This window comes from Empidonax traillii, unplaced genomic scaffold (genome assembly GCF_003031625.1).
Source record: "Empidonax traillii isolate 1590-97213 ecotype Southwest subspecies unplaced genomic scaffold, ASM303162v1 scaffold669:size348880, whole genome shotgun sequence".
NCBI classification, from domain to species: Eukaryota; Metazoa; Chordata; class Aves; order Passeriformes; family Tyrannidae; genus Empidonax; species Empidonax traillii.
The window spans coordinates 36,802-60,038 of record NW_020955862.1 but is presented as its reverse complement, the minus strand read 5'-3'; the positions used below and the strand labels follow the sequence as shown (position 1 = coordinate 60,038).

Genomic DNA, 23,237 nt, shown 5'->3' with positions numbered 1-23,237 from the left:
CTGCAGGTAACTTATAAAATCATGACTTTAACATACAACCATAACTGAGAGCACTTATAAGCACATTTTATGTAACTATCAACACAGTTCGTAACAACTCCCGCGCACCAGGCCCAGTCACCCTATTCCTAATACACTTCCAAAACATGAGTTTATGATTCCCCGAGGCGCAAATCACAGTACAACAGCTCACAGGCGCTCTTCTGCTAACAGGTGGATGATGTAGATGCCTGGAGCCAGCCCAGGAGACTCTGCACACAGACAGCAAAGCGGCCGAGCCTGGGGCCGCCTTCTTTTCGGCCTCAGAAAATGAAACACAGACCCTGCCCGCGTTGGTGCGAGTGGGCCGCTCGTCACATCCTCGCCCCCGAGCCGGGCCGGCCGCAGGACGGAGCTCTCCGCCGCGGCAGCGGGGCGGTCCGGCCCGGGCCCGGCCTCCCCCGGCTCAGCGGGCGGCCCCAGCGGCACCGCCCCGGCCGCCCGAGTCCCGCCCCGCAGGAGCGCCGAAACCCCGCCGAGATGGCCGCGCTGAGGGCGACCCGGGTGAGTGGCCGGCCCGGGCGAGCGCTCGCAGGACACGAGGTCCAGAGAGAAGAGAGGACCGGACCGGACCGGGCCGGACCGAGGCGCTGCCGGTGCCGGCGGGCGGGGGGCCCGTGCGGCAGCGAAGGGCGCGGACCGAGGGAGGGCGAAGGGCGGAAGCGGCGGGGCCAGCCCGGGTTCCGCCGCCGGGACAGCTGCGGGCACAGGGGCAGCCCCCAAGGGCAGAACCGGCGGGGCTGCAACCCCTCTGCTGTGTTGCTTTTCCCGCCCCGCAGTATTATCGGAGAGTTTATGGCCGTAATCCTCACGGTCCCAGTGGGTGTTGCCATCGGCTGTTCTGAGCGGAGTTGCTGCACAGCCCTGGGGCTCCTCATGGGCCAAAGGCCGCGCCGTGCCCAGGCTTTGGAAATGTCTGGCACCTCCCACGGACCGGCGGTGACGGCTTCAGAACACCAGGGGTTATAGTTCTGGCTATTTTATCCTTTAGCATACTTAGCTGTACTGCCTATGTTATTTTTTTTAAATATGTGCAATGTATAATAGTTGGTTTTCTAAAGTACAAACTTTCTCCTATACTGAACTAGCAATAATCTCACAGTTTAAAAGTAGAAAATAAAAAGTATTCAAAACTCACATATTACCTGACACGTTACCCCAGCAACAAACTGCTCCTGATAACTCTTTTCATTTTTACCATGAGATATGAGGGAGGATCAAGGTTGGTGAGCCCTAGCTTGTCATTGTTCTGTCATTTTCTGTGATGTGCATCTTGTTAAACAGGTTCCATACTTCTTTTGGCATTAAGGTAATAAACATTGCATCACTTCCATGCATAGTCTTGTCATACCGTTTTCCTGATAGCACATTATTCCAGTCTCACCGCACTGACAATCATATTTGTGATTCTGAGAGTTTATGCAAAAGTGCAAGAAAATGCAGTAGGAATTGCATCTAAGCATCACTAGTAGTAGTTTGTCACTGAATCTAACAGTTTCTCAGAGTCAAGCAATAGGAAGGTTGACTAAGTAGACAGATAATCATACAAATTCTTACATGTAGGAAACCTTGATACTTTGTCACTTGATCAGTCTTGCAACTTCCAGGTACATATCCCTCCTATCCATATTTCAGGGAATTGCGGAGGTTTTCCAGAGTAACCTGCAGTCCTTGTCTTCTAGAGTTGCCAGTAAAATTTCTGTGATGTTCTTTTGCATTACTACCATTAATGCATTTTTTTAAAATGTTATGAAATAAGTGACTGATCTGATCACACTTAAAAATTTTTCTACATTTTCACATAAGAAAATCAAGCCTTTTCTTAGTGTTTAGGCTAATTTGGTTTCGCAGTATTGATTTGGGTCTTCCTAAAAATTTATCCCATTACATATTTTTCACTAATTTCTAAAAGTTTCAGAGATTTATAACTCTTGAAGAGAGTAAACCAGCCTTTTAAAATTAAATTCGGACATGTTTTTGTGCAGTATTAAGACATTCTGAAAGTAGCTGTAACAATGATATTGGTGGGTACTAAAATTTTAAAAGCAAAGAAAATATTTACAATGAAAAAGAATAAAATTGTGATTAAGTATTAGGAAGGAAAATAAATGTCAGATAGTCTGCTGTGTTCTCTCCCATTTGGAGTATAGTAACAATGATGACCACATGTCCATGGTACCAGCTTATTAAAAGAAAGCAGAGATGAGTCTGGGACATTATCAAAATATTCTGATATATTGGTTAATAGGTAGGGTGTTTTTTGCTAATGGGTAGATAGGATATTCAGTACAGGACCAGAAAATCAAGTTTGATGAGTGTGTGTATAAATGAAAGAAATATGTATTGCTGTGTCTCTGTGAACATAAATTTTAATCATGCTTATTTATTTATAACTAATCAAATACACAATAGTTCAAAATGTATAGGGCAGCTCACCCACCCTCGGTGCTGTTAAAAGCCTCTGAGTCACAAGGTAGCCAATAATTCTTTCATCACTGTAGTAAATTATCAAACAAGTAGCTTTAGGAGACTTGAGCTGTAAAAATCTTACACCTTATGTTCTTTTCTTCTTTAGCAAATGCTTCAAACCATTGCAGGGCATGGATGGAGGTCACATTCTAGTAAACCTGCTCAAAACTTACAAATAGGCAAACCCGGAGCTGGCTTTAGCTTTGGTAAGTAATATAGCAATTACCGACAAATTGCAGAGTTAAAAAGAAATAATATCCTATATTGCACCTTGAATTTAAAATTGTGTTTGTCCTAAATAGATTTCTATTAATAAAAAGTTTGAAAAATTACATTTGTCCTCAGCTCAGGCAAGGCAGGTATGTGTGTAGTGTTTATAAGATTTTCTTTTATTTTTTTAAACTCACATCTGTCTTTTTTTTATTGCCAAAGTGTCTTAGCTTTGAATAATTATTTCATATTGCTGTTTACAATGTTGAGGTACCTAAATGTAGTCATAGTTGAACTTGGTTATAAAGAAATGTAAAAAAGAAAATTCATTGTCATCTTGGCATATTATGTACCTAAAGCAAATTTATTAGGTCAGAGCTAGATGTTTGAAACTGAAGAGTCAGGAGATCTTTGGATGACCTCTGCCTCTTTCTGCCTTTAATTAACACGGCGTTCTTCTTGTTTCTTTTGGTAATACATTTTATGTTACACAGTCATCTTTACTTAATTTTCAATTTGTGGATAATCAGTTTTGTGGATAACTTCATCAGATGCAACCAAGTGCATTGTAGGTGTTGATGAGAGAACAATGAAGGTTTTCTCCCAGGAAGAAGAGGAAACTGAGTTTTTTTGCTTCCTGGACAGCCCCAAAAAGTGGTGATTTGGGTTGTCCTGGAAGGATGCTCTTGTTTTCTCTTTTATCGTAGTCCGACAATAGGTAAAATTAAAGACAGTAAAGAATTTACAATTTTTTTTTCTTTTCCTTTTTTAAAATAGAACTTACTGATGAACAGAAGGAGTTTCAAGCTACTGCTCGTAAATTTGCTGTGGAGGAAATTATTCCTGTTGCTGCACAATATGACAAAACTGGAGAGGTAAATCTACCATAGTGTAAGGGAAAAACTGGACAAAACCAGACTTTTATCTCAACCTTTAAAATTTAAAGTTTTGATTGTGGTGAATTAGAAGGTGATTTTTTCCACATCTATTTCAGTATCCTGTTCCACTTATAAAACGGGCTTGGGAACTTGGTCTTATGAATTCACACATACCAGAAAGCTGTGGTAAGTAAACATTCTTTTTAATCTGTAAAATGAAACAAGATGACATTAGATGAGATTTATATCATCTAATGAGTATTATCATATGAGTAATTATGGATTCTGTATCAAATAAATAGTTGCATACTTGAATAATCTAAATTTAATCAGTAGGCAGATTTACACATGCAAGTGTTACTAGGTGTGGATGTAATCAGGAGACAAATTAGACAGATTACGGTTTAGCAATTTATGACCAGATTTTTCTACCGTGATTACAGCTGTCTAATGTTCCCCTGGTGCACTGTGTCAGCTGATTAGGCAGAGAAATTAGAAGGTCATGTTTTGTTCTAGTTTCTGATACAGGCTGGAGCAATTTAAAAGTTTATCCCAGAAGGACAGCTTTTCAGTTTAGATTAGGTTAGGTGCAGTACAGCAGAGCTTTGGCAGTGCTTAAGTATATGAGTAACACAGACAAGCAAGATATGCTATAGAAGGGTTTTAATTAAAGGAAGTAATGTCTCAAAAATCACTGGAGTTCTCTGAAGTAGCTAATAAGTGTGAGAACAAGGGATCCCTGGTTGATAGAGAATGTTTGAATTTCCAAAATAAGTTTTAAAAATCATCAGGTTTCATACTGGAAAGATTGGTAGCACAGCCTTGCTGGGTCATGTGCTGTTTGGGATGTCTATAAATAAACACAAAAAGGGAGGTCAGCACAAAGGTGATAGAGTTACGCAGTGTAAAAAAGATGAGACTGGTGCAGAGAGCTGCAGGAGAAGACCATGAAACAGAGTGCCAGTTAAAATGGCAATGCCATTCCAGAAAGGAAAAGTCATGCACATGTGAAGGGAAAGAAGCAAGAAAAAAATGTATCCTCTGCACTAGTTACTGCCTCTCAAAAAAGACATTTTGGGTTTTATCATAAATAGCTCTGTGAACATGAGCATAATGCTCAGAAGTGATCAAAACTATAAAATTTAAAGTCAAAAGGGATCCTTAAGGAAATTAAAAAAAATACAGAAGGCACAATTATGCTGCTGCCTGAATCCAAATTTTACATGCCTTTTTAATTCATTGTATAGTCAAATCCTTCCACCTCAAAAGAGTATTGGGGAAATGAAAAAGGTTTCTAAAAGGATGACAAGTATCATAAAAGTTGTATCTTCTCTGTGAGATGTAAATTCTATAGGAGAAATTAATAAAATGTCAGTGTCATGGAGAGTGTGAAAAGGGATTCATAGTTGACTGTCTCAACATAACTAAAAGGCATACAATTATGTCATCAGTTTCAAAACAAATGAAAAGTGATAGTGCTACATGCAATGTGTAATTAATCTGCAAAACTTACTGCCCCTGTAGGATATTGGTGGTAAAATTTATATAGATTCAAAAGGACACTGGAAAAAATAATGTAGTGAGTATCTGTCAAGAGTTACCATAACAAAGATACCAATGAGGTATCTTTGACTGAGGAAGTCCCCTGAAGGCTCAGGAAAATACTTCTGAGGAAGTATAATTGTTGCTGTATTTGTATGTACTTCCCATAGTGTTGGCTTCTGTCAGAAACAGATTACTGAGTTGCCTGTCTACTAATATGGACACTTCTTTAATTTTTTGTTCCCAAATGCTGTAGGCTCAGGAGCCCTTTCTCTACTTCTTAGGAACTCTTAATTCTCAAGTGTACAGTAGTAAAAAAATTAAAGTGGTACATTCTTGCCACTTTGTGCAACTTGTCCGGCATGAATCAAACGATAACCCTTGAGCCATGATGCATAATTTTCAAATCACCTGTTACTCTTCTGACAAAGCTTTATTTAAAAAGCTGATGTTACGTCTAATCAAACACGGTACACAAGCAAATGTATGCGAGGGGAATACATTTCTGTTAATTATGTTGTGTAAATCACTAATATTGATATGTTATAATTTAAATGCCCTTGAGTAAATGACATGTTTCACCTGTAGGTGGTCTTGGCCTTGGCAGTTTTGAAGCTTGCCTTATTACAGAGGAGTTGGCCTATGGATGTACAGGGGTTCAAACTGCCATTGAAGCAAACTCCCTAGGGGTAAGCTCTGTATTTTCTTGCATCCCTTAAACTACAGTCTGTGCACTTGAAAAACCTGGAGTAATGGTTTAAATGTTTTCTTTTCAGCAAATGCCAGTTATCATTGCAGGAAATGAGCATCAGCAGAAAAAATACTTAGGAAGAATGACAGAGGCACCACTCATGTGTGTGAGTATAACTGCTACACTGTAAAATGTTCCTAAACATATTACTTCTTCTTTTTCCCCCATTTTTCCCCTTTTTCTCCCCCTTACATGTACACACAACTTAGCCCTTCTTGATTTGTAAACAGTGACATTTATTGAAAGTCAGCAAATATCTAATGAGATACATCCAATAAGCAAATAGAAGATATTACTTGGAAATCAACCCCAACCCAAGTCACTTACCAAAAATTAATACTTTTTATTTTCATTTCAAGAAGGAGTGTAGGCATTTAAGACACTTAACTTGGATGGGAATGAAACTGGGAATTTGCTGGTCTTAAATATTACATCTGCAGTACTTGTTACATAGAAAGAAGTAAAGAGTCATGTACAATGTATGTAAATCTGTACAATTAAACCCCCTAAAATGAAGGACTTGGTAAACATAAAATGTTACTCAGTGCTCTTACTTTCAGATTTTAAAGATCTTCGGCTTTCATATCAGAATTTTTGAAGCCTGAAGAAGTAATAACTTGCGGGTTACAGAATGTTTCTGTTTGATTAAAAGACAATTTTATGTATCATTATGGATTTATAAAGAAAATTAACCCTTATATGTTTGAATTCTTGCTCAGGCAGCTGTTTTGGTGTTTTTTTTTTTTTTTGTGTTGGATTGTTTTGGGGTTTTATTGGGGGTTTTTGTTTATGCAACATTTTTTGTTTTACCATGCAGTTCACTTAAACCTTTTACAGATAGTTTGATGCACATAACCTGCATTAATTTGCGGTTGACTAAAAATAGAACTTTTATTTCCCATTTTAATTTCTTTCAGGCTTACTGTGTAACAGAGCCTGGAGCAGGCTCTGATGTGGCTGGTATAAAAACAAAGGCTGAGAAGAAAGGAGATGAGTATGTTATTAATGGTCAGAAGATGTGGATCACAAATGGGGGGAAAGCAAACTGGTATGTTAACTATTAACTGGTGTCATAGTTTTTTGTTCTTATATAGTGGCTTTACCCTCTGCCCCCAGTTAAATTCTTTAAAGACCTGATATAAATCTGAATGTTCATTGTATTTCAGCAGACTGTGTTTTAATCTCTGAGCAGTTTATCAGGATAGCAAATAAAAATGCAGTCTTGAGTGCTGTGCAAATACTAAAAAGGAAAATGAGTGATGACATGACAACTCCACATTCAAGAACGGCCTGTTGAATCTTGCTGCTATCAAAATTAAATATGATTCTACTAGAAACACCTCCTACTCCTAGTGAAGCTAGAAACACTGTTAGATTGTGGTGTTACTTTTTATTTTATGAAAAGAAGACATTTTTCATCTGTCAAAGATTCCAGATATTGTTGTGTTTGTGGAGCATGCTTTTACAATATAAACCTCTTACATCATGTCTCATATCACACTGAAATTTTCCTTAATTCAAGTGGAAAAAACTTTATACATTTATCCAGAAGCTGAATTTTCTAGTCATTTAATTCCTCATTGAAGGCAGATCCATCAAAGACAATCTACCATATCTTTTGACATAACCGAATACCATTTAATATGATTTACAGCTCTTAAATTTTTAAGAGAAATACTTATTTACAATTTACACTTAGAAGAATAAAATCAAGATATTTTAAATCAGATTATAACATTTTACATCCAAGAATTTATTTCCTAAGCATTAATTTTTATGTGCATGCTGTGAATAGGTTTCTTTTATACTATTTGTGAAACTAGTAATATCATAAAGACTTGGAATACATGGAAAGGGTAGAGAATCTTTGCATGTTGATCTGAAGTAATTTTATTCAATGTTATTAAATCCTGAATCTTTGAGACTTCTACTCCCTTGCTCCCTCTCAGTTTATTTTTAGAATGGGCAAGGAAAATAAGTTGTTAACTTACACTCAGAATTTATTATGTGGTATAAATGTGCATAAAAACGTTCAAAATACTACCTAAATGTATCTGGTTGCTAATTGTGAGGATAAACTGCATCCATCTTCTTTGGTTTACACTAGGTATTTTTTGCTAGCACGCACCGATCCAGATCCAAAAACTCCTGCAAGCAAAGCCTTTACTGGATTCATTGTGGAAGCAGATAGCCCTGGGATCCAAATTGGAAGAAAGGTGAAGACTGTACTTCTTATTTGACAAGCGAGAAATTATTGTTCAGTTCTAAATCAGTAATGAAACAAATGTACCACCTGTTACACAACTGAACATTTTCATATGCTCATTTACAACCATCTTTTCATTTTCACAGCATGCAGAAACTATTCATAAAACCCAATTTTAAAGTTATTAGTTCAGATAAAAATTGTTCAGAATGGTCGAAATCAAGATCACTTTGAACAGTTGCAAAAGACTCTTTGAGAACTTCATATTGGCAAGTACCAATAAATGAGAAGTATAATGCATTGAAAGGATAAAAAGCAAGTTGGACAATGTCAACCATAAATACACAGGCAGTGAGCTTTAAGTTTAGCTACTGCTGGTCAAAGAAGAGGCCTTAGAGATACTAGGACTAGTTCTCTCTTTAAAAATAAATACTATTTTTAATAGTAGGTAAAACTTGATGAACATTAAAAAAGGAATCTAAAAACCTGAAAAGCTCGTTTATTTATTGATTGATTGATTTGTAGTATACCTGTACTGCCTGCATATTACGTTGGTTTCTTTTTCGACTTTCATCTCAAAGGATATAGTTGAACTAGAGAAAGACAAGAAGACTGGTTACAGAGACTGAACTGATTTCATATAAGGAGAAAGTAAACTTCCCAGCTTAGACAAATGAAGGGCATGCTGGTCTGCAAGTACAAAACTAGTATTTGTTGTGTATATGGTAATTTTTAGATTAAGTGTTTAGGGGAAGAAAAAACATATTCTATGCTTTGAGTAAACTAAAGAATGAAAACATACTGTACTTTTGAATAATCCAATTTAGTAACACCCCTGTAAATTTCCACTTCAGGAAATGAACATGGGTCAACGCTGCTCAGATACGAGAGGGATTGTCTTCGAAGATGTGAGAGTCCCAAAAGAAAATGTGTTGATAGCTGAGGGAGCTGGCTTTAAAATCGCAATGGGAGCTTTTGATAAGACCAGACCACCTGTAAGTATCAGAAATAACTCAGTTATAAAATACAGCAGAAAATACAGCAGGAATTTCTGATTTTTTTATCTGGTGCTGTATTCAATTCAGGTAGCAGCTGGTGCTGTTGGATTAGCAAAGAGAGCCCTTGATGAAGCTACCAGATATGCTTTGGAGAGAAAAACCTTTGGGAAACCAATTGTTGAAGTAAGTGTTGGGGCAGAGAGAGAGAATAAAATAAAAGTTTATGTTTTCACACCAGATGTACTGCTACTGATTTTTAAAGGTTATTCCTTGATTTTTATATTTCCTAATTTTTATATCATATCTCTGCCATTTTGGAGTTTCCAAGTATGCAGGTCAGCACCCTGTAACTAAACTTAGCTATGTGGTAACTTCCAGAATTTTTTCTAATTTATCAGTGATGGTAGTAGAAGCAGAAAAAAAAAAACCCCGCTGCCCAAAACCTCAGAACTTAAGTACTAGCTAGGACATATTCAAGTTCTCCAGTGCTAATAAAGAGGGATTTTCAGGGAAGAAAAAGTACATGAAACAAGACACATAGTATTAACACTAACAGAATACATTGCCAGTCATGCTGGTTATGAGTTTTAAAGAAATACGAATAAGCAGCAAGGTAAATACCAATCTCATAAATAGGAAAGAACAACTTCATAATTCAGCATTTAATCCCTATGACTAAATGGATTTCAGAATCAAAATCTTTAAAAATCTAATTCAACACACAATTCTGAGAGCCTGATGCATGTTCCGTAGAACTCCTCTCATACAACTTACTGAGTTTGTTGAAAAAATCACTGTATTAGGAGATGATGTCTTTCTTGGATGTCCTAGAATTTTAAGTGGGCAATATTAACGTGGTTTATTCTGTCCTAGCACCAAGCAGTGTCTTTCTTGCTTGCTGAAATGGCCATGAAAGTTGAACTTGCTAGGATGGCCTACCAGAGAGCTGCGTGGGAAGTTGATGCTGGTCGCAGGAATACCTACTATGCTTCCATTGCAAAGGCATTTGCTGGTGACATTGCAAACCAAGTAGCTACAGATGCAGTACAAATTTTTGGAGGAAATGGATTTAATACTGAATATCCTGTAGAAAAACTTATGAGAGATGCTAAAATCTACCAGGTAAGTAAAAGAGGGAATGTGATAATACATAGATTTTATATAATAAAAACTAATGGCTACTTACTTCAAATAATGATGTACACATATTAAAAAAAAAAAAAAAAGCCCTTAGAATGAAAACAATAATTCCTAAATTTAAAGAAAAAGTCATTCAAATCAGGAAATTACTTACATAGAAAGGTCATTGCACTGGACCAAAACTCAATCCACATAAGAGAAATATTTTTTGTTTGTTTGTTTTTTCTTTAACCCCTCTAAGGTGGAATTTTGCAATTGTTGGACTCTCAATGTTAGTTAGCTATAATAGCTGTCATTCTTAAGATTTAATGTAGTCTTACAGCCGATTTCAAAATTACAACTATTATTACCACTAGCCAAGAGTTTATTTTTCTCTGTTTAAGGAAAGACAGCTGCTATGGTGGGATCTTAAGGTTCTTATAACTAACTGCACTCCTTTGAGTGAGGCAATGAGTGATTAATTGAATTTTATGATTGGGCTTTTTTTCCTGTCAGGTTGCATGTTTTTTTAGAGAATGATGGTGAGAGTTGAAACTGTATTTGAAAGTGATATTGATTTTACAGGATCCCAGTTACTTAGATTTTTCATTACAGTGATCCAAAAGCATGGCCAAGCAAATTGTTTTTAATTGATCAGATTAATCAGATTTAATATTAAAATTGTGGTATTAATATATGAATTAAAATTTCTGTTCTACTTCATCCCCAAAATAATTCAGGAAAGGCTTTTATCTTGCAATTATTGTTCATGTCTCTTGATTATACCTTACTTTACTGTATATAAGGTATAATCAATACCACTTTCCTTTACTGTATTACTGCCCAGTTCCAGATGATAAATAATTTTTGTCTTATGTTTCATGCACAAAAACTTGATTTTTCAACTTTTCTTCATATGTTTGATCTTTTTCGGTATTACACAATTCTCTCATTGTGTTTACTGGTAACATGTTTACACATCCTTACTCTGCTCTAGATTTGTCTGGCTACAAAACTAGGCGACTGTGGTAAAAACTCTTAGTTCTGGACAAGTCTTAGATTATGAAGATTATGAGTTTTGACGTCTTTACACTTGAGTTCCATGGCTATCTTCATCAGCAAGTAATTTAGTGCAATAGGAGCGGTTCAGTAGATTGCAGGAATAGCTGCTGAGGCCCTGACAGCTACACTACAAGCGGTTTGGGCAGGCTGATTCCACAGAAAGCCTGTTTGTCCCTTTTAATGTATGTCCCTGATAGGCTTGTAATTGTAAGGGTCCAGTTGTAGGCTTGGATCATTAAGGCTTTCCTAGGGATTGATGAGTATTTGCTATAGGAGAAAGCAGAGCTTTCATTTCAGTTGGCTCGAGAAGGCATCTGGTATTCACAAAACACAGTCTGCACTACGAACTGGCTGAGCATGGGGTAAGCAGCAGCAGTCAGAGAATTCACTTTGGGAATGAACAGCTCTTCTGAACCAGAACTAATGTGAACACCGGTTATAGTGTCCTTATTTTCAAAATGCTCTGTAAGGTTCTTGGGAAAATTATTCCTATCAGTAAATGAGAACGTGAATTTACCTGATTTTGAGCAATTTACCAAACCAAGTTCTGGCAGAACTGGGAGCTGAAACATTAAAACCTATAAACTCTGTTGCCTCAGCCCTTGCATTACATTGCAGTATGGCCTCCTTTTGCCTTACAGCATTATAGGTGCTCTTTTGTCTATCTTTGACTTTGTTGCCAGCAAACAAAAAGAACAGGGGGATGATGCAGGAGGTCTCTTGAAGAAAATGCGAGAATGAACAAAAACACAAACTAAACTGTATGGGAGAGAGGACTAGTTAACAACAAGCAGTGGGAATAAATGGATCAAAGAGGACCTATGGTATGACCTTGGAAAGCTGGTCAAAGAGAATACAACACTTAAGCACAAGTCACCCCTTCCACCCATGGTTTCAAATCCTACTTTTAAAAATCTAAATCACATATTTTCTTCCTCAAATAAGAGGAATGTCATCATCTGTCAGTTTAGTTTCATGAGAGCCCTATTGAAGTTATATTTCACTTAGCCCACTGTAATTGTTCTGTCACACTGGGATTCTCCCTGCTTTTTCTGTCTTCCTGCACATCCTAATCCACCCTCGATTAGTGCTGTGGAGATTTACAGGTATAGATCTGTTAAAACCTTTTAAAAAAATCATCACTTAACACTATTGCAATTCTTCTTTTCAGATATATGAGGGAACTGCTCAAATTCAAAGGATGATCATAGCTCGTGAACATGTTGGCAAATTTAAGGCTTAAAGGAATGTATAGAGTGTGCCTGGCACTGCTGTTCTGTGTTCTCATGGAAAAGGATGTGTCCTTCTCAACAGAGTTAAAAAGGGAGAAAAAAATTTCCTTCAATGTATTTTTATTCTATACATTATTAAGCACTGATTCTGTTCTCCCTGTCCAGTCTTTGACTTCATTGCTGACTAACAAAGCTGGTATTTTGTAAACATGCTGAATTCCACGATGATTTGTTGTTCCTATACAAATGGGCAAGAAACGAGAACCTCACAATGCGGTTTTCTCTCAATGAAATAAGATGAATGTTATTTCTGATAGTCACTGCTGCATTCTAATAAAATATTTTTTAAGAGAACTGCGGTTGCTTTGTATTCATTTTGCCTGTCATATCATATACACTGGACAGCTTACCCACGATACAATTTCTGAAGCACGTTAATAGCTGTACTTCAGCTTCTCCTGTGCTCAGCAAGCAGCTGAGCAGCCTTTCCAGCTGAGCAGCAGCGGGCCTGCTGGTGACATTGCAAACCAGGTAGCTGCAGATGCAGTACAGATTTTTGGAGGAAATGGATTTAATACTGAATATCCTGTAGAAAAACTAATAAGAGATGCTAAAAAAGATGCCCTGTGCTGCGGGTTCAGATACTGTGCGGCTGGGACGGTACCACCTTGAGAATACCCGGCCTGTGGCGCTCCAGCGCTCCAGGTTCGGCAGCGCCGTCCGGGCGCTCCCTGCGCTTGCGCCGGGCGGAGCCTCCGCCCCGCCCCGCCCCTTCCGGCGCGGGCGGCCAACATGGTGGGTACGGGAGTAGTGCGTGCGGCACCGGCCTCGCCCGCCGCACCGCGGGGCTCCGGGGGGGAACGGGGCTGGCGCCGGAGCCGCCCTGGGGGGAACGGGGCTGGCGCCGGAGTCGCCCGGGAGGGCGCGGGTCGCACTCGCTCCTCCGGCTCCGTGAGCGGCGCCGGCAGCGGGCGGGCCGGGCCCGGCCTGGCGGGGCGGAGGGCGAAGGGCAGGAGCCCCGAGCCGAGCGCTCGGCGCCGGGCCTGGGAAGGGCTTCTGCGTCCGGTGCTTCAGGTTGTTCCTGGAGAGCTCGTGTTTTTTCTCCGCTTCATGGCAAGGTTTCATTCGCAGCCTGTCCCGGGAAAAGATTTAGTCAGGCTGAAAAGTGACCTTCCCTGGGCTCAGAATTACCGGAGGGATGTTTGTTTCCAGAGTCGCAGTCACCGGTGTTGACTAAATTATACCAAGGTGCTAAAACGTCCTGACCTGAGATTGCAACTATCATGTTGTTGGTGCTTTTTACAGGGGACACCGCAGAAGGATGTTATAATAAAACCCGATGCCCCGAGTACATTACTTGCAGAGAAACATGCAGATTATATAGCTTCGTACGGAACAAAGAAGGATGATTATGTAGGTATCAGTTTGTTTCAGTACAGCTGCGGGTTTATTAAGAGTAATAATAACCTTTATTTATTGGCTTCCATTTAAGGGTGAGATGCATGCTGTCAAGCTAATAGTTTTTTGCCCTGCAATCCAAACTATAAAATAAAGATATTTTTGTTAGTTTCTCCAGGTCTGTGATGAGTTTTGGCATGTATTATCTGAGTATAAATTTGAAGAATATCAGTTTAGCTCTAGAATTACTCTGAGACCTGAGAAGCTATCGATTGCTTCTTCATCCACTAGAATGCACAAGTAGAGCTACATTTGCACATTGCACTTTTGATGGAACAACTTAATGCATCCCACCACAGCACTGCTTCATGCTTATTAGACTTCATAAACACTTTAAAATCAGTTTTATAGTCATACATGATTGGTTGTAGCCCACAACAATAGGATTCTACTTCTAGCAGGTGAAAAATATCGGTAACTGCTTATGCGAAGAAAAGTTGCAGTTACCTTTACTGTTTTCAAAAGAACTCTTAAGCACTGTTACTTATGAATGTTTTTTTCTTGTGCTTAAAAAGTACTGCGTGTAGAAAATAGTCTTTATGTGCTGTGGGTGAAGTAATCAATGTAAGAGAATTCAATATAAAGTTTCTAATGCAACTTTAGATTGTGAGAGTTTGGGCACTTGGAAATAAGTTTCATTAAATGTTAGACTTGTTGTGTTTTGAGGCTAGTTGGGGTGGCAATAAGGGGTGGTTTGAATGCCAAGATAATAAGCGATGATCTGAAGTGAATTGGTGCCCAGCTACTTGTATGTTCTCAATTTGACACAGTGCTTGATACTTGGAACTAGAAAAATACAGGGGAGGAAGGGAGTGTAGGATGTGTAGATCTGTACGTGTGCATGTGCCTATTTGTGTGCATATATACACGTGCAGGATGCACAGAATGTGTGTCAATGGCTGACACAGAGTCTGTTGGTAAAGGGATGGAAGGTGGTTGGCTTACTAGAAACTATTTGTAAATGTTAACCAGTCTATCTTCATTGCTCTATATTGATGGTGGTCTGCACAAGAACTAAAATAATGCACTACTTAGGAATACTGTATGTCGGAGTATTTGAGAATGAGTGGTATCTACTGGGGGCTGACAGCAATGGATCTCATGGGGCAGCTGCACCGAATGAACAAAGAGGAAATTCTGGCATTCATCAAATCATGTCAACATGAGTGTGGGGGAATAAGTGCCAGCATAGGTCATGATCCTCATCTTCTGTATACCCTCAGTGCTGTCCAGGTAAGTGTAGGAAGGTAATTTAAAAAAAAAGTGGTTGTGATTAATGATTTTTATGATTGCAGATTTATGAAGCAGTTGTTGTTGAAAACCAATGGCAAAAATTACTTCAGTACCTTACTAAGAAAAAAAAAATCAAATGAACACAGCTTTAGGATTTAGCTGTATCACTTCCTAAAAATTGTCATATTCAGGATTGTTTTAGTTTTAACAATAATTTAATGATTACTGCATTCTTTTACCAATTTTGTAACAGTGTAACAAACACTGTTAGCCCTACCTACATATCCAGGATGTATAAAGCAATGTCATGTTTTCTTGTGATCACAGTTAATAGGAATTTCTTCAGATTTACTTTTTAGGGTGCATTGCCTGTATTTTCATTTGAGAATTACTTAGTTTTTAGACAGAGATAAATAAGTTAAGTATAGTGATTAACTACTAAAGTGAAAGAAAGTTTATTTTAATTACCCTTATGAGATAGTATTCACAGTCAAATTAAGTCTTTTATAAATCCAGGGGAGGGGGGTTGTTAAGAAATAAAGTTTTTGCCTCTCTTTGATTGTCACTGTGTCTTTTTTTTTCCCCAGATTCTTGTTACTATGTCTTTTTTTTCCCTAGATTCTTATCTTATATGATAGTCTCCATGTTGTTGATGTAAATAAAATTGTTGAATATATACAGAGCTTGCAAAAAGAAGATGGATCATTTGCTGGAGATGAATGGGGTAATTTTTAAATCTTTAAAATGTAATGACTAGGTTGATGTGTAAGTCTGTAAATTTAAGTTTCCTTGGATGGTCTTTTTGCATATGTATTGTATGTGAACACTTTTATTCTCCAAGTTATGAAAAAGAAGAGTTTTTTAAAGGGCAGAGTTGTGTTTCATTCCTTTCATAAATATTTTAAACTTCAGTTCCATTCTTGTATTAGGAATAAATTGTCCTGTTCTTAAAGAAAACTTTTGGGCATTTTTAACATAACAGTACTTTGAGTTACTGGATACGCTCTTCCATAAGGAATGTTTTATACTTGCTGTTTAGTGGCAGACAGCAATGATCTTTATCCATGCCAGATGTGAAAGGATCTTTCAGTATATTGGAGTGAGAAAAACTGGGTTTGTACTCATGAACTTCCGTTAATACTGATTTTGTTTCTGCGTATAAATTCTTTATGAACAAACATGGCATTTTTAATTTTTTTCTGAATTACTGAGGAAATAATTAATGAGCTGGAAACTGAAATGGTATAAGGGAAGATTTTAGTTGATTTTGTTGTTCAGTGTAGAACCTAGTATTTTAACTTTTAGTTCCATATTTTCAGTGGTGATTTAAATGTATTTTTGTTTAAAAACCAATCTTACTTCATTTCCTACCCCCCACATTATAGGAGAAATAGATACAAGGTTCTCGTTCTGTGCTGTGGCAACTCTTGCACTTCTGGTAAGTCCTAAACAATCACTTGCACAAGTATGGAGTCTCCTCTTTAGTACTGCTGAAGTTTGTGTAGGTAATGAGCTTCGTAGACTATCGAGTGCATTAGTTATTTTCTGACTTGCAGGGAAAGCTGGATGCTATTGATGTGGGGAAAGCAGTAGAATTCGTTTTGTCCTGTATGAACTTTGATGGAGGATTTGGTTGTAGACCAGGTTCCGAATCACATGCAGGACAGGTGAGTTTTTCTTTAAATGGAAATGTTTTAAATTAGCAAGCATCACACACTGCCTATAAATGTTTCTTTACAACATCTGTCAGTGATGGCAATTGATGTACCTTGCTTGTTTCCCAAAATGCCTTATTCAAGTACCTTAGTTAAAATAAATGAACAAATCTGAGAAGATGAGTCAAGACTCCAGAGGTTATAGTCTGGGTAGAAAAAAAAGATAGTAAGGGAAGAACTTTTAGGACTGTATTTCAGTCTTTACATAGAGATGTTGAAATAGTCAGCATGAGGATTTTTAAAGAATTTGAAATGGGTTTCAGTAGAGACAGTGGACAAGATTTATCACTGTGTCTGTCACAAATCAGAATGAGATGTAAAGGTCAATTGTATAATATGTTTGAGATTTACCAGCTCATGAACCCAAATGACAATGAGATATCAAGCCTTGCCTAATTTTTGGAGGAAAGTCAGTTTTAAGATAAGATAACCTAACTCAGTAATGGAGAAACTTATCAAGTAGAGTTGCTAGTGTTATGCACTTTTACAAGTGACACTGGATTCTGAAAAATGCTCAGTAAAATCTATATGAGAAGAGAATGCAGTAGTATAATTGGAACAAATTAAGGAATCTCCCCAGGAAGACAACCTCAGTAACTTCTTCAGCAGAAAATTTGCATAAGACTACCTTTCCTATTTTTATTTCTTTTCATGGAAGAGTTTATTGCACTTAACCTGAATGTGTGGGGGGACAAAATCAATTTTTAATAAAATATTTAAATGGTGTTGCAGTGACCTGTTTGTTTTGCAAAATTATGATGAGAAATGCCATAGCCAGGATTCACCTCATCGTACGAAAATAGAGAGGTATTTTGTTGAGAACCTCCTGAAAGGAGGTTGTAGCGAGGTGGGAGTTGGCCTCTTCTCCCAGACAACATGTGACAGGAGAAGGGGAAATGTCCTGAAGTTGTGCTGTGGGAGATTCAGGTTGGATATTAGGAAAAATTTCTTAACAAAGTTAAGCTTTGGAACAGGCTCCCCAGGGAAGTGGTAGAGTCCCCATCCCTGGTAGTGTTCAAAAAATTAGTAGACGTGGCACTTCATCGTGAGCGTTCAGTGTCATGGTCGTATTAGGTCTAAGATTGGACTTTCCAACCTTAATAATTCTATGATTCTTGTCATTTGTGCTTCGCTGCTTTCTTAGTGACCACGTGAAACGTGACCACAGTATGCTGTTGCACTGTAAATGTTATTTCCTAGGAAAAAGATATGAATTTTTAATTAATTATTGAAAGGGATGAATCAATGCAGATATATTACATGGCACTTTGAAAGTAAGCCTGACATGACTGAAAGTATGTGGAATTGCTGAGGTAGTTAATGATCAGGGTTAGCCTTTTTCTGCTATTTAGTCTGTTCATTTGCTCTTTAGTTTGCTCTTTGGAAGCGTTAGGGTAAGAGGCAAGTACAGGAACAAACCATAGGCTGGATGCAAAATTTTGATAAAGGCCGTGTCCATCCAGCCTGCAGAAATCACTTTGAGTACTGGCTCTGTCAGATCTTCTAGGATCACTTTCCAAGCCTTGTATTAGTGTCTTATATTAGTAAAATCTTACTGCTGTGTAATTACATTGTGTTATTGGTACTTTTTTACAAAAGCAATTGTAAGCAACTGTAACAATAACATACTTTTCTAATGGAAAACTAAAAGTTGAAATGTTTGTGTGCTTATTTTGCATTATTTACATAACAGTATTGCTGCTTTGAGATCTTTCTTCATTTAGTCTGCTAAACTGTACTTAGGTTTTACATACACAAAAAATTTATGTCTGTAATTTTAGATCTATTGTTGCACAGGATTTCTGGCTATAACAGACCAGTTGCATCAAGTAAATGTTGACTTGCTGGGTTGGTGGCTTTGTGAACGTCAGTTGCCTTCTGGAGGTCTCAACGGGCGACCAGAAAAGGTATTGGGTGGTTTCTTTTCTTTGTTCAAACTTCAATAGAGATGGCTTTTTCTAAAGCTGAAGTACTTCTGGAAAATGTCATGACTTCTTTGAAAAGTTTACTAAATACTTCATATAAGTCAGGCCTTTATTTTGATTCTTCATTTTGTCAATAACACTTGTCATGCAGTCCTTAGCTGTGCTACTTTGAGTCCTCAGGGTAGGGAAGAACACATAGTGATGTCTTACTGACCACTTGAACTGTTACCCTGTTAAACTGGGTCAAATTCTCCCCCCTCCCCAAAATGTAACTAGTTGATATTTAAGTTCTTTGTATTTGCTCCTGGAAAAGGTGCTGTGGGGTTTTTTTTTAGCCTCCCTCACAGGTGTAGTCTGCTTAAAAATCACATTCTTGAGGTCTTGTTTCTTGAAGAAGGGAAGATGTCTGAAAAAGAGTCTTTCCCTTCCTGAAAAGGGAAGTCCTCTGAAAAGAAACTGCATCCAAAAATTCCCTTTTACTCCAGAGATACTCTTAAGTGTTATTTCTCTGCAACAGCATTATGACAGCATGCCTGGTAATTTGCAGAATTACCAGTAAAATTTGGAAGATTATGTTTAAAACAAAATAAAATATTAATCTGCTTCTCTGCTTGCCAGTTACCTGATGTGTGTTATTCGTGGTGGGTGCTAGCATCTTTGAAGATGATTGGTAGGATACATTGGATTGACGGAGAGAAACTGCGCTGCTTTATTTTGGCTTGCCAGGATGAGGAGACTGGTGGATTTGCTGACAGACCAGGAGATATGGTAAATAATATTTTTTTCTAAATTAAATATACATAATTGAAAATTTCAACTGGAAAAATAAGGTTTCTTGTTTGTGTGTAACTCAACTCATGATCCAGGGGGGTTTTCCAGATGCTGCAATTTACTTTGAAGGAAGAATAGGTTATAATTTCCTTTGAAGGCTTACTTAGGGAGCACATACTCTATATTTCACTTCTATCCCCCTCTAAAATCAATTGCCATTTCCTACAATTTCTGGTTTGGTTCCCATAACACATACAACATAAACATACAACACATACAACATGTTTCTCACAAAACCACAAGATTGATGTGAAAGCAGTGTTTGGTGGTGGGTTTTTTGGGATGCATGTGGGTTCTAAGGGTGTATTATTTTTTTTTTTTGTGAAATTATATGCAGGCTAAAGTATGGTGGTTTTACCTGATCTAAATGAGTCATAAGTTTTTATTAAGAATCCTTTTATGCTAACTTTTGTTTTGTGCCAGCCCAGCCACTGAATAAATTCTTTCACTGGCATTTGTCTAGGTGAGGGAGGAAGAAGTTTTTGTGATAGTGGTATGAAGAGGCTGGTGGTATGGATTTTCTGCTTGGTTGAGAGAGCAGTTATGATTTAGCTGGTCTGTTCTTTCTGGTTTCAAGTGGAAGTAATTGAGATTGTCCAGGTAAACTGGCATATAAGGTTCCTATCTTTCAAGGGTGCTGGACAGATAAAGTAAAAAGTATTATGAGACCTCATTGCAATTCCTATAGAGCACTTGGCTGCTTAGTTATTAACAGTCTGGGGAAGTCTTAGCTGCTTTTATTGCTGCTGCCTATGTCTGTTGCATTCTCCACAAATGTATTAAAAAACAAGCTGCTTTCTTTTTCTTTGCAAGCTGATACTTTATTCCCAGTTGGGAGAGAAGTCTCTTTAGCCTATCACTGGAAAGTTGTTTTGTGTTCTTAAATTAGGAAGGATTTTGTATTTCTAAGGAGCTCGCAGAAGGACCTTTCTCCTTTTTAGAATTCTCCAAGAAAAGCCCAGCATTTCAAGTCTAAATGTTTTTCTGGCTTGGAGATTAAACTTGAGTTATCGAAATATTTGTGTCTTCCTGGAAGAGCAACTTTGCAGAACCTTTTCCCTATATCTAATGCGAGCACCTTTGGGAGAGGTTTTTGCATGCTATATTAGCAGTAATTTCATATTATTTTTACCTGTCCTCCATTGCTGAAAAGGGAACTCCCATGGAAATGTTGATGCTTATAGGTTTTTATTTGTTACTGCAGACACTCACTCCTAACACATCCTTTTCTGGGGGCTTTTGTGTTTAGGTTGTTTGTTAGTTTGGAGGTTCTGGGACGGTGTCTTGAGGTTTTGGGAGTGGAGGTTTGAGGGAGTTCTGTTTTATTTATAGTTTGGGAAGGTTTTCTAGCAAAGTAGGTTGCTGCTTCCCTCTCAAGATTTTATAGCACAGCGCTGTATTTGGAGATGAATAAAGAGCTTTATGATGTACCTGAAGAACAAATGAGGAATTTAGGGAAGCGGTACTTGTAGATGATCAGATTTACTTTTAACATATTAATTATCTTTGCTTCTGCCACCCTGTGATATTGCATGCAAATGGACACATGTGAATGCTTTCTGTCTAACTCAGAGTTGAAAATTGCCTTAGCAGCAGATAATTGACAACATCCTTGAGTAAATCATAGTATTGTAAATGCACGCTGGTGAAATTGTCTCACCTGTCAACACATGTTAGCACAAATGTTTGTTGTCTTCCCCAGGCATGGAGATTTGCAGTTCTCTTGCTTGCAAGCAAAAGCTTCATTTTGTACAAGTGAAAAAGTGACTGACTTTGGAAATGGACCCAAACTTTCTTTTTTCTCCCAGGTGGATCCATTTCACACCTTATTTGGAATTGCTGGACTATCTTTATTAGGAGAAGAACAAATTAAGGCCGTCAATCCTGTCTTTTGTATGCCAGAAGATGTCCTTCGAAGAATAAATGTACAACCTGAGCTTGTGAGCTAAGCCTTGTAGAGACAAAAGGTTGATATGACCAGTTGCTTTGGTTTTACTAATTTATAATCTCATCTGTGAAACTGTCGGCATATTCTTCCTTGAGACGTGTTTACATTATGGAAGTAAAGCAATAGCTTTGCTGTGGGCTTTATCACTTTGTAAATTGTATCAGAACAGGCAGGTTCTCATAATCTAAGTGTAACATGTTCTTCGGTTATATTATAAGAGATGTAGAAACATTTCCAATCTGTATTTAAATGTATGGACCTTGGCGCCTTTTTTTTTTTTTTTTTTTTTTTTTTTAATATTCAAATCAAAGCTTGATTGTGTGAATGCTTAATTTTTGTGTTACTGTGCTATCAACCATGCTACCACCGGTCTTTACATAGGCCTCTTTTGATGGTGGATCACACAGAGCACTTAATAAGAAGATATAAAAAAACCAGCCAACCAACAAAATCCTACCTAAGCCACGGACCTAATGGCTCACACTTGTGTATTTAATTTGACCTGTTCATGCTTGCCATCAGTTTTCTGTACTGAGAAACAAGCTGCTTCTTCTGATAGTAATTGATAACAGCAAAACCATAATTATGGTTCTTCTAAGTATGTAAATGTCTTCATTTATTGATGAGTCCTTAGACAAAATTCCACTAATATTTGAAATACAGCATACCTTGAGTATATAAAGTTGCTAACATTAAGCATTCTAGAGAAGGTCTGTACAGGACAGTGACTTGTACTTGAATATAGAGTTGATTCTAAATTTGTTGCTGGGTTGAAATCCTGCTTTTGTAGCTTTTACAACAATAATTGCCAACACTTCATTATGATGTAAAAAAACCAATAAAATTAGCCATGGAAAATACTTGTTCGCTGAAGGATGAAGTCCTCTTTGTCTTCACAGGAGTCCTAAAATTGCCTCTTAATTTACATTCCACACACCTTGGCTGAGACTGAATGGTAGTCCAATTGCAATATACAGTAAAAGGTAATTGTGAAGGGGAGGAAGTGCTTGATAATCTCTGTAATTATGCTTAACAAAGGCCTAAAGTTCTTTTCAACACAGTTTTAAAAGCCAGACGGTTAGTTTCATCCAGCCTGTTGGTGTTGGTAGAGAGTAAGCTAAACTCGACAAAGTCACTTTTTGATAGACTTTTACTTCAAGTGAATTTCAAAGACGGAAAGTGAATTCAAATGCTCAAATATTTCTAGTGACTTTTTAAAGCCTTTCTGCAGGTTTCTTAGCTAAGGTAAAAGATTTTTGGTTGCCTAGTTGCTTGAATAATTCCTTGGTCAAAGCCTGGAATTAATTTATTTTTCAAGATTTGGAAAAATGTTACAATAGGCTTAGTGTTGAGTATAAGGGAGTGAGACCCCAATCAGGTTTTATCTTAACTGTAAAGGTTAACATAAAATTTTTAAGTAAGTGTTTTTTTCATTGCAGGTTACCTTTGCAAGTGCCACTTCTTTTCTTAAGAAGGTTCTTCCCTTCTTTACATCAGTTCTTTAGGTATTATATTTCTAAAAAGAGAATCATCACAACTTTTCTTGCACAAAATCACATTTTTCATTAAATGTACTGTGAAAAAAATTAATTGCCTAGTGTGTCTATGTTAAGATTTATGT

At 37.7% G+C, this 23,237-nt stretch overlaps 2 protein-coding genes and 1 non-coding gene across 3 annotated transcripts; all 3 read left to right on the top strand.

Annotated features, from left to right (window-relative positions):
• Positions 1-294: 294 nt before the first annotated feature.
• On the top strand, positions 295-12,857 carry ACADM (acyl-CoA dehydrogenase medium chain). The gene is made up of 12 exons (XM_027899457.1): positions 295-543; positions 2,615-2,714; positions 3,496-3,593; positions 3,713-3,782; positions 5,727-5,827; positions 5,915-5,995; positions 6,807-6,937; positions 7,997-8,105; positions 8,950-9,090; positions 9,181-9,276; positions 9,967-10,215; positions 12,446-12,857. The coding sequence occupies exons 1-12, from the start codon at positions 310-312 to the stop codon at positions 12,515-12,517; spliced, it is 1,482 nt and encodes a 493-aa protein (XP_027755258.1). The 5' UTR covers positions 295-309; the 3' UTR covers positions 12,518-12,857.
• A 398-nt stretch (positions 12,858-13,255) lies between these two features.
• RABGGTB (Rab geranylgeranyltransferase subunit beta) lies at positions 13,256-22,476 on the top strand. Its single transcript, XM_027899458.1, has 9 exons — positions 13,256-13,301; positions 13,812-13,919; positions 15,000-15,197; positions 15,816-15,921; positions 16,583-16,635; positions 16,754-16,864; positions 18,694-18,819; positions 19,456-19,605; positions 21,477-22,476. Exons 1-9 carry the CDS (start codon positions 13,299-13,301, stop codon positions 21,615-21,617), a joined length of 996 nt encoding a protein of 331 aa, XP_027755259.1. The 5' UTR covers positions 13,256-13,298; the 3' UTR covers positions 21,618-22,476.
• On the top strand, positions 14,082-14,164 carry LOC114065504. The gene has a single exon (XR_003572983.1). It is a non-coding gene; the product is annotated as a small nucleolar RNA SNORD45 (small nucleolar RNA).
• Positions 22,477-23,237: the final 761 nt, after the last annotated feature.

What these genes read in the sequence shown, in the direction of transcription:
- ACADM (XM_027899457.1), top strand. Translation starts at nt 310, where the DNA reads ATGAAACACAGACCCTGCCCGCGTTGGTGCGAGTGGGCCGCTCGTCAC. An exon ending in GGATCCAAATTGGAAGAAAG is followed by an intron (nt 8,106 to 8,949) that starts GTGAAGACTGTA and finishes TTTCCACTTCAG; the next exon opens with GAAATGAACATGGGTCAACG. An exon ending in GAGATGCTAAAATCTACCAG is followed by an intron (nt 10,216 to 12,445) that starts GTAAGTAAAAGA and finishes TCTTCTTTTCAG; the next exon opens with ATATATGAGGGAACTGCTCA.
- RABGGTB (XM_027899458.1), top strand. An exon ending in CCGAATCACATGCAGGACAG is followed by an intron (nt 16,865 to 18,693) that starts GTGAGTTTTTCT and finishes CTGTAATTTTAG; the next exon opens with ATCTATTGTTGCACAGGATT. An exon ending in TCAACGGGCGACCAGAAAAG is followed by an intron (nt 18,820 to 19,455) that starts GTATTGGGTGGT and finishes TCTGCTTGCCAG; the next exon opens with TTACCTGATGTGTGTTATTC.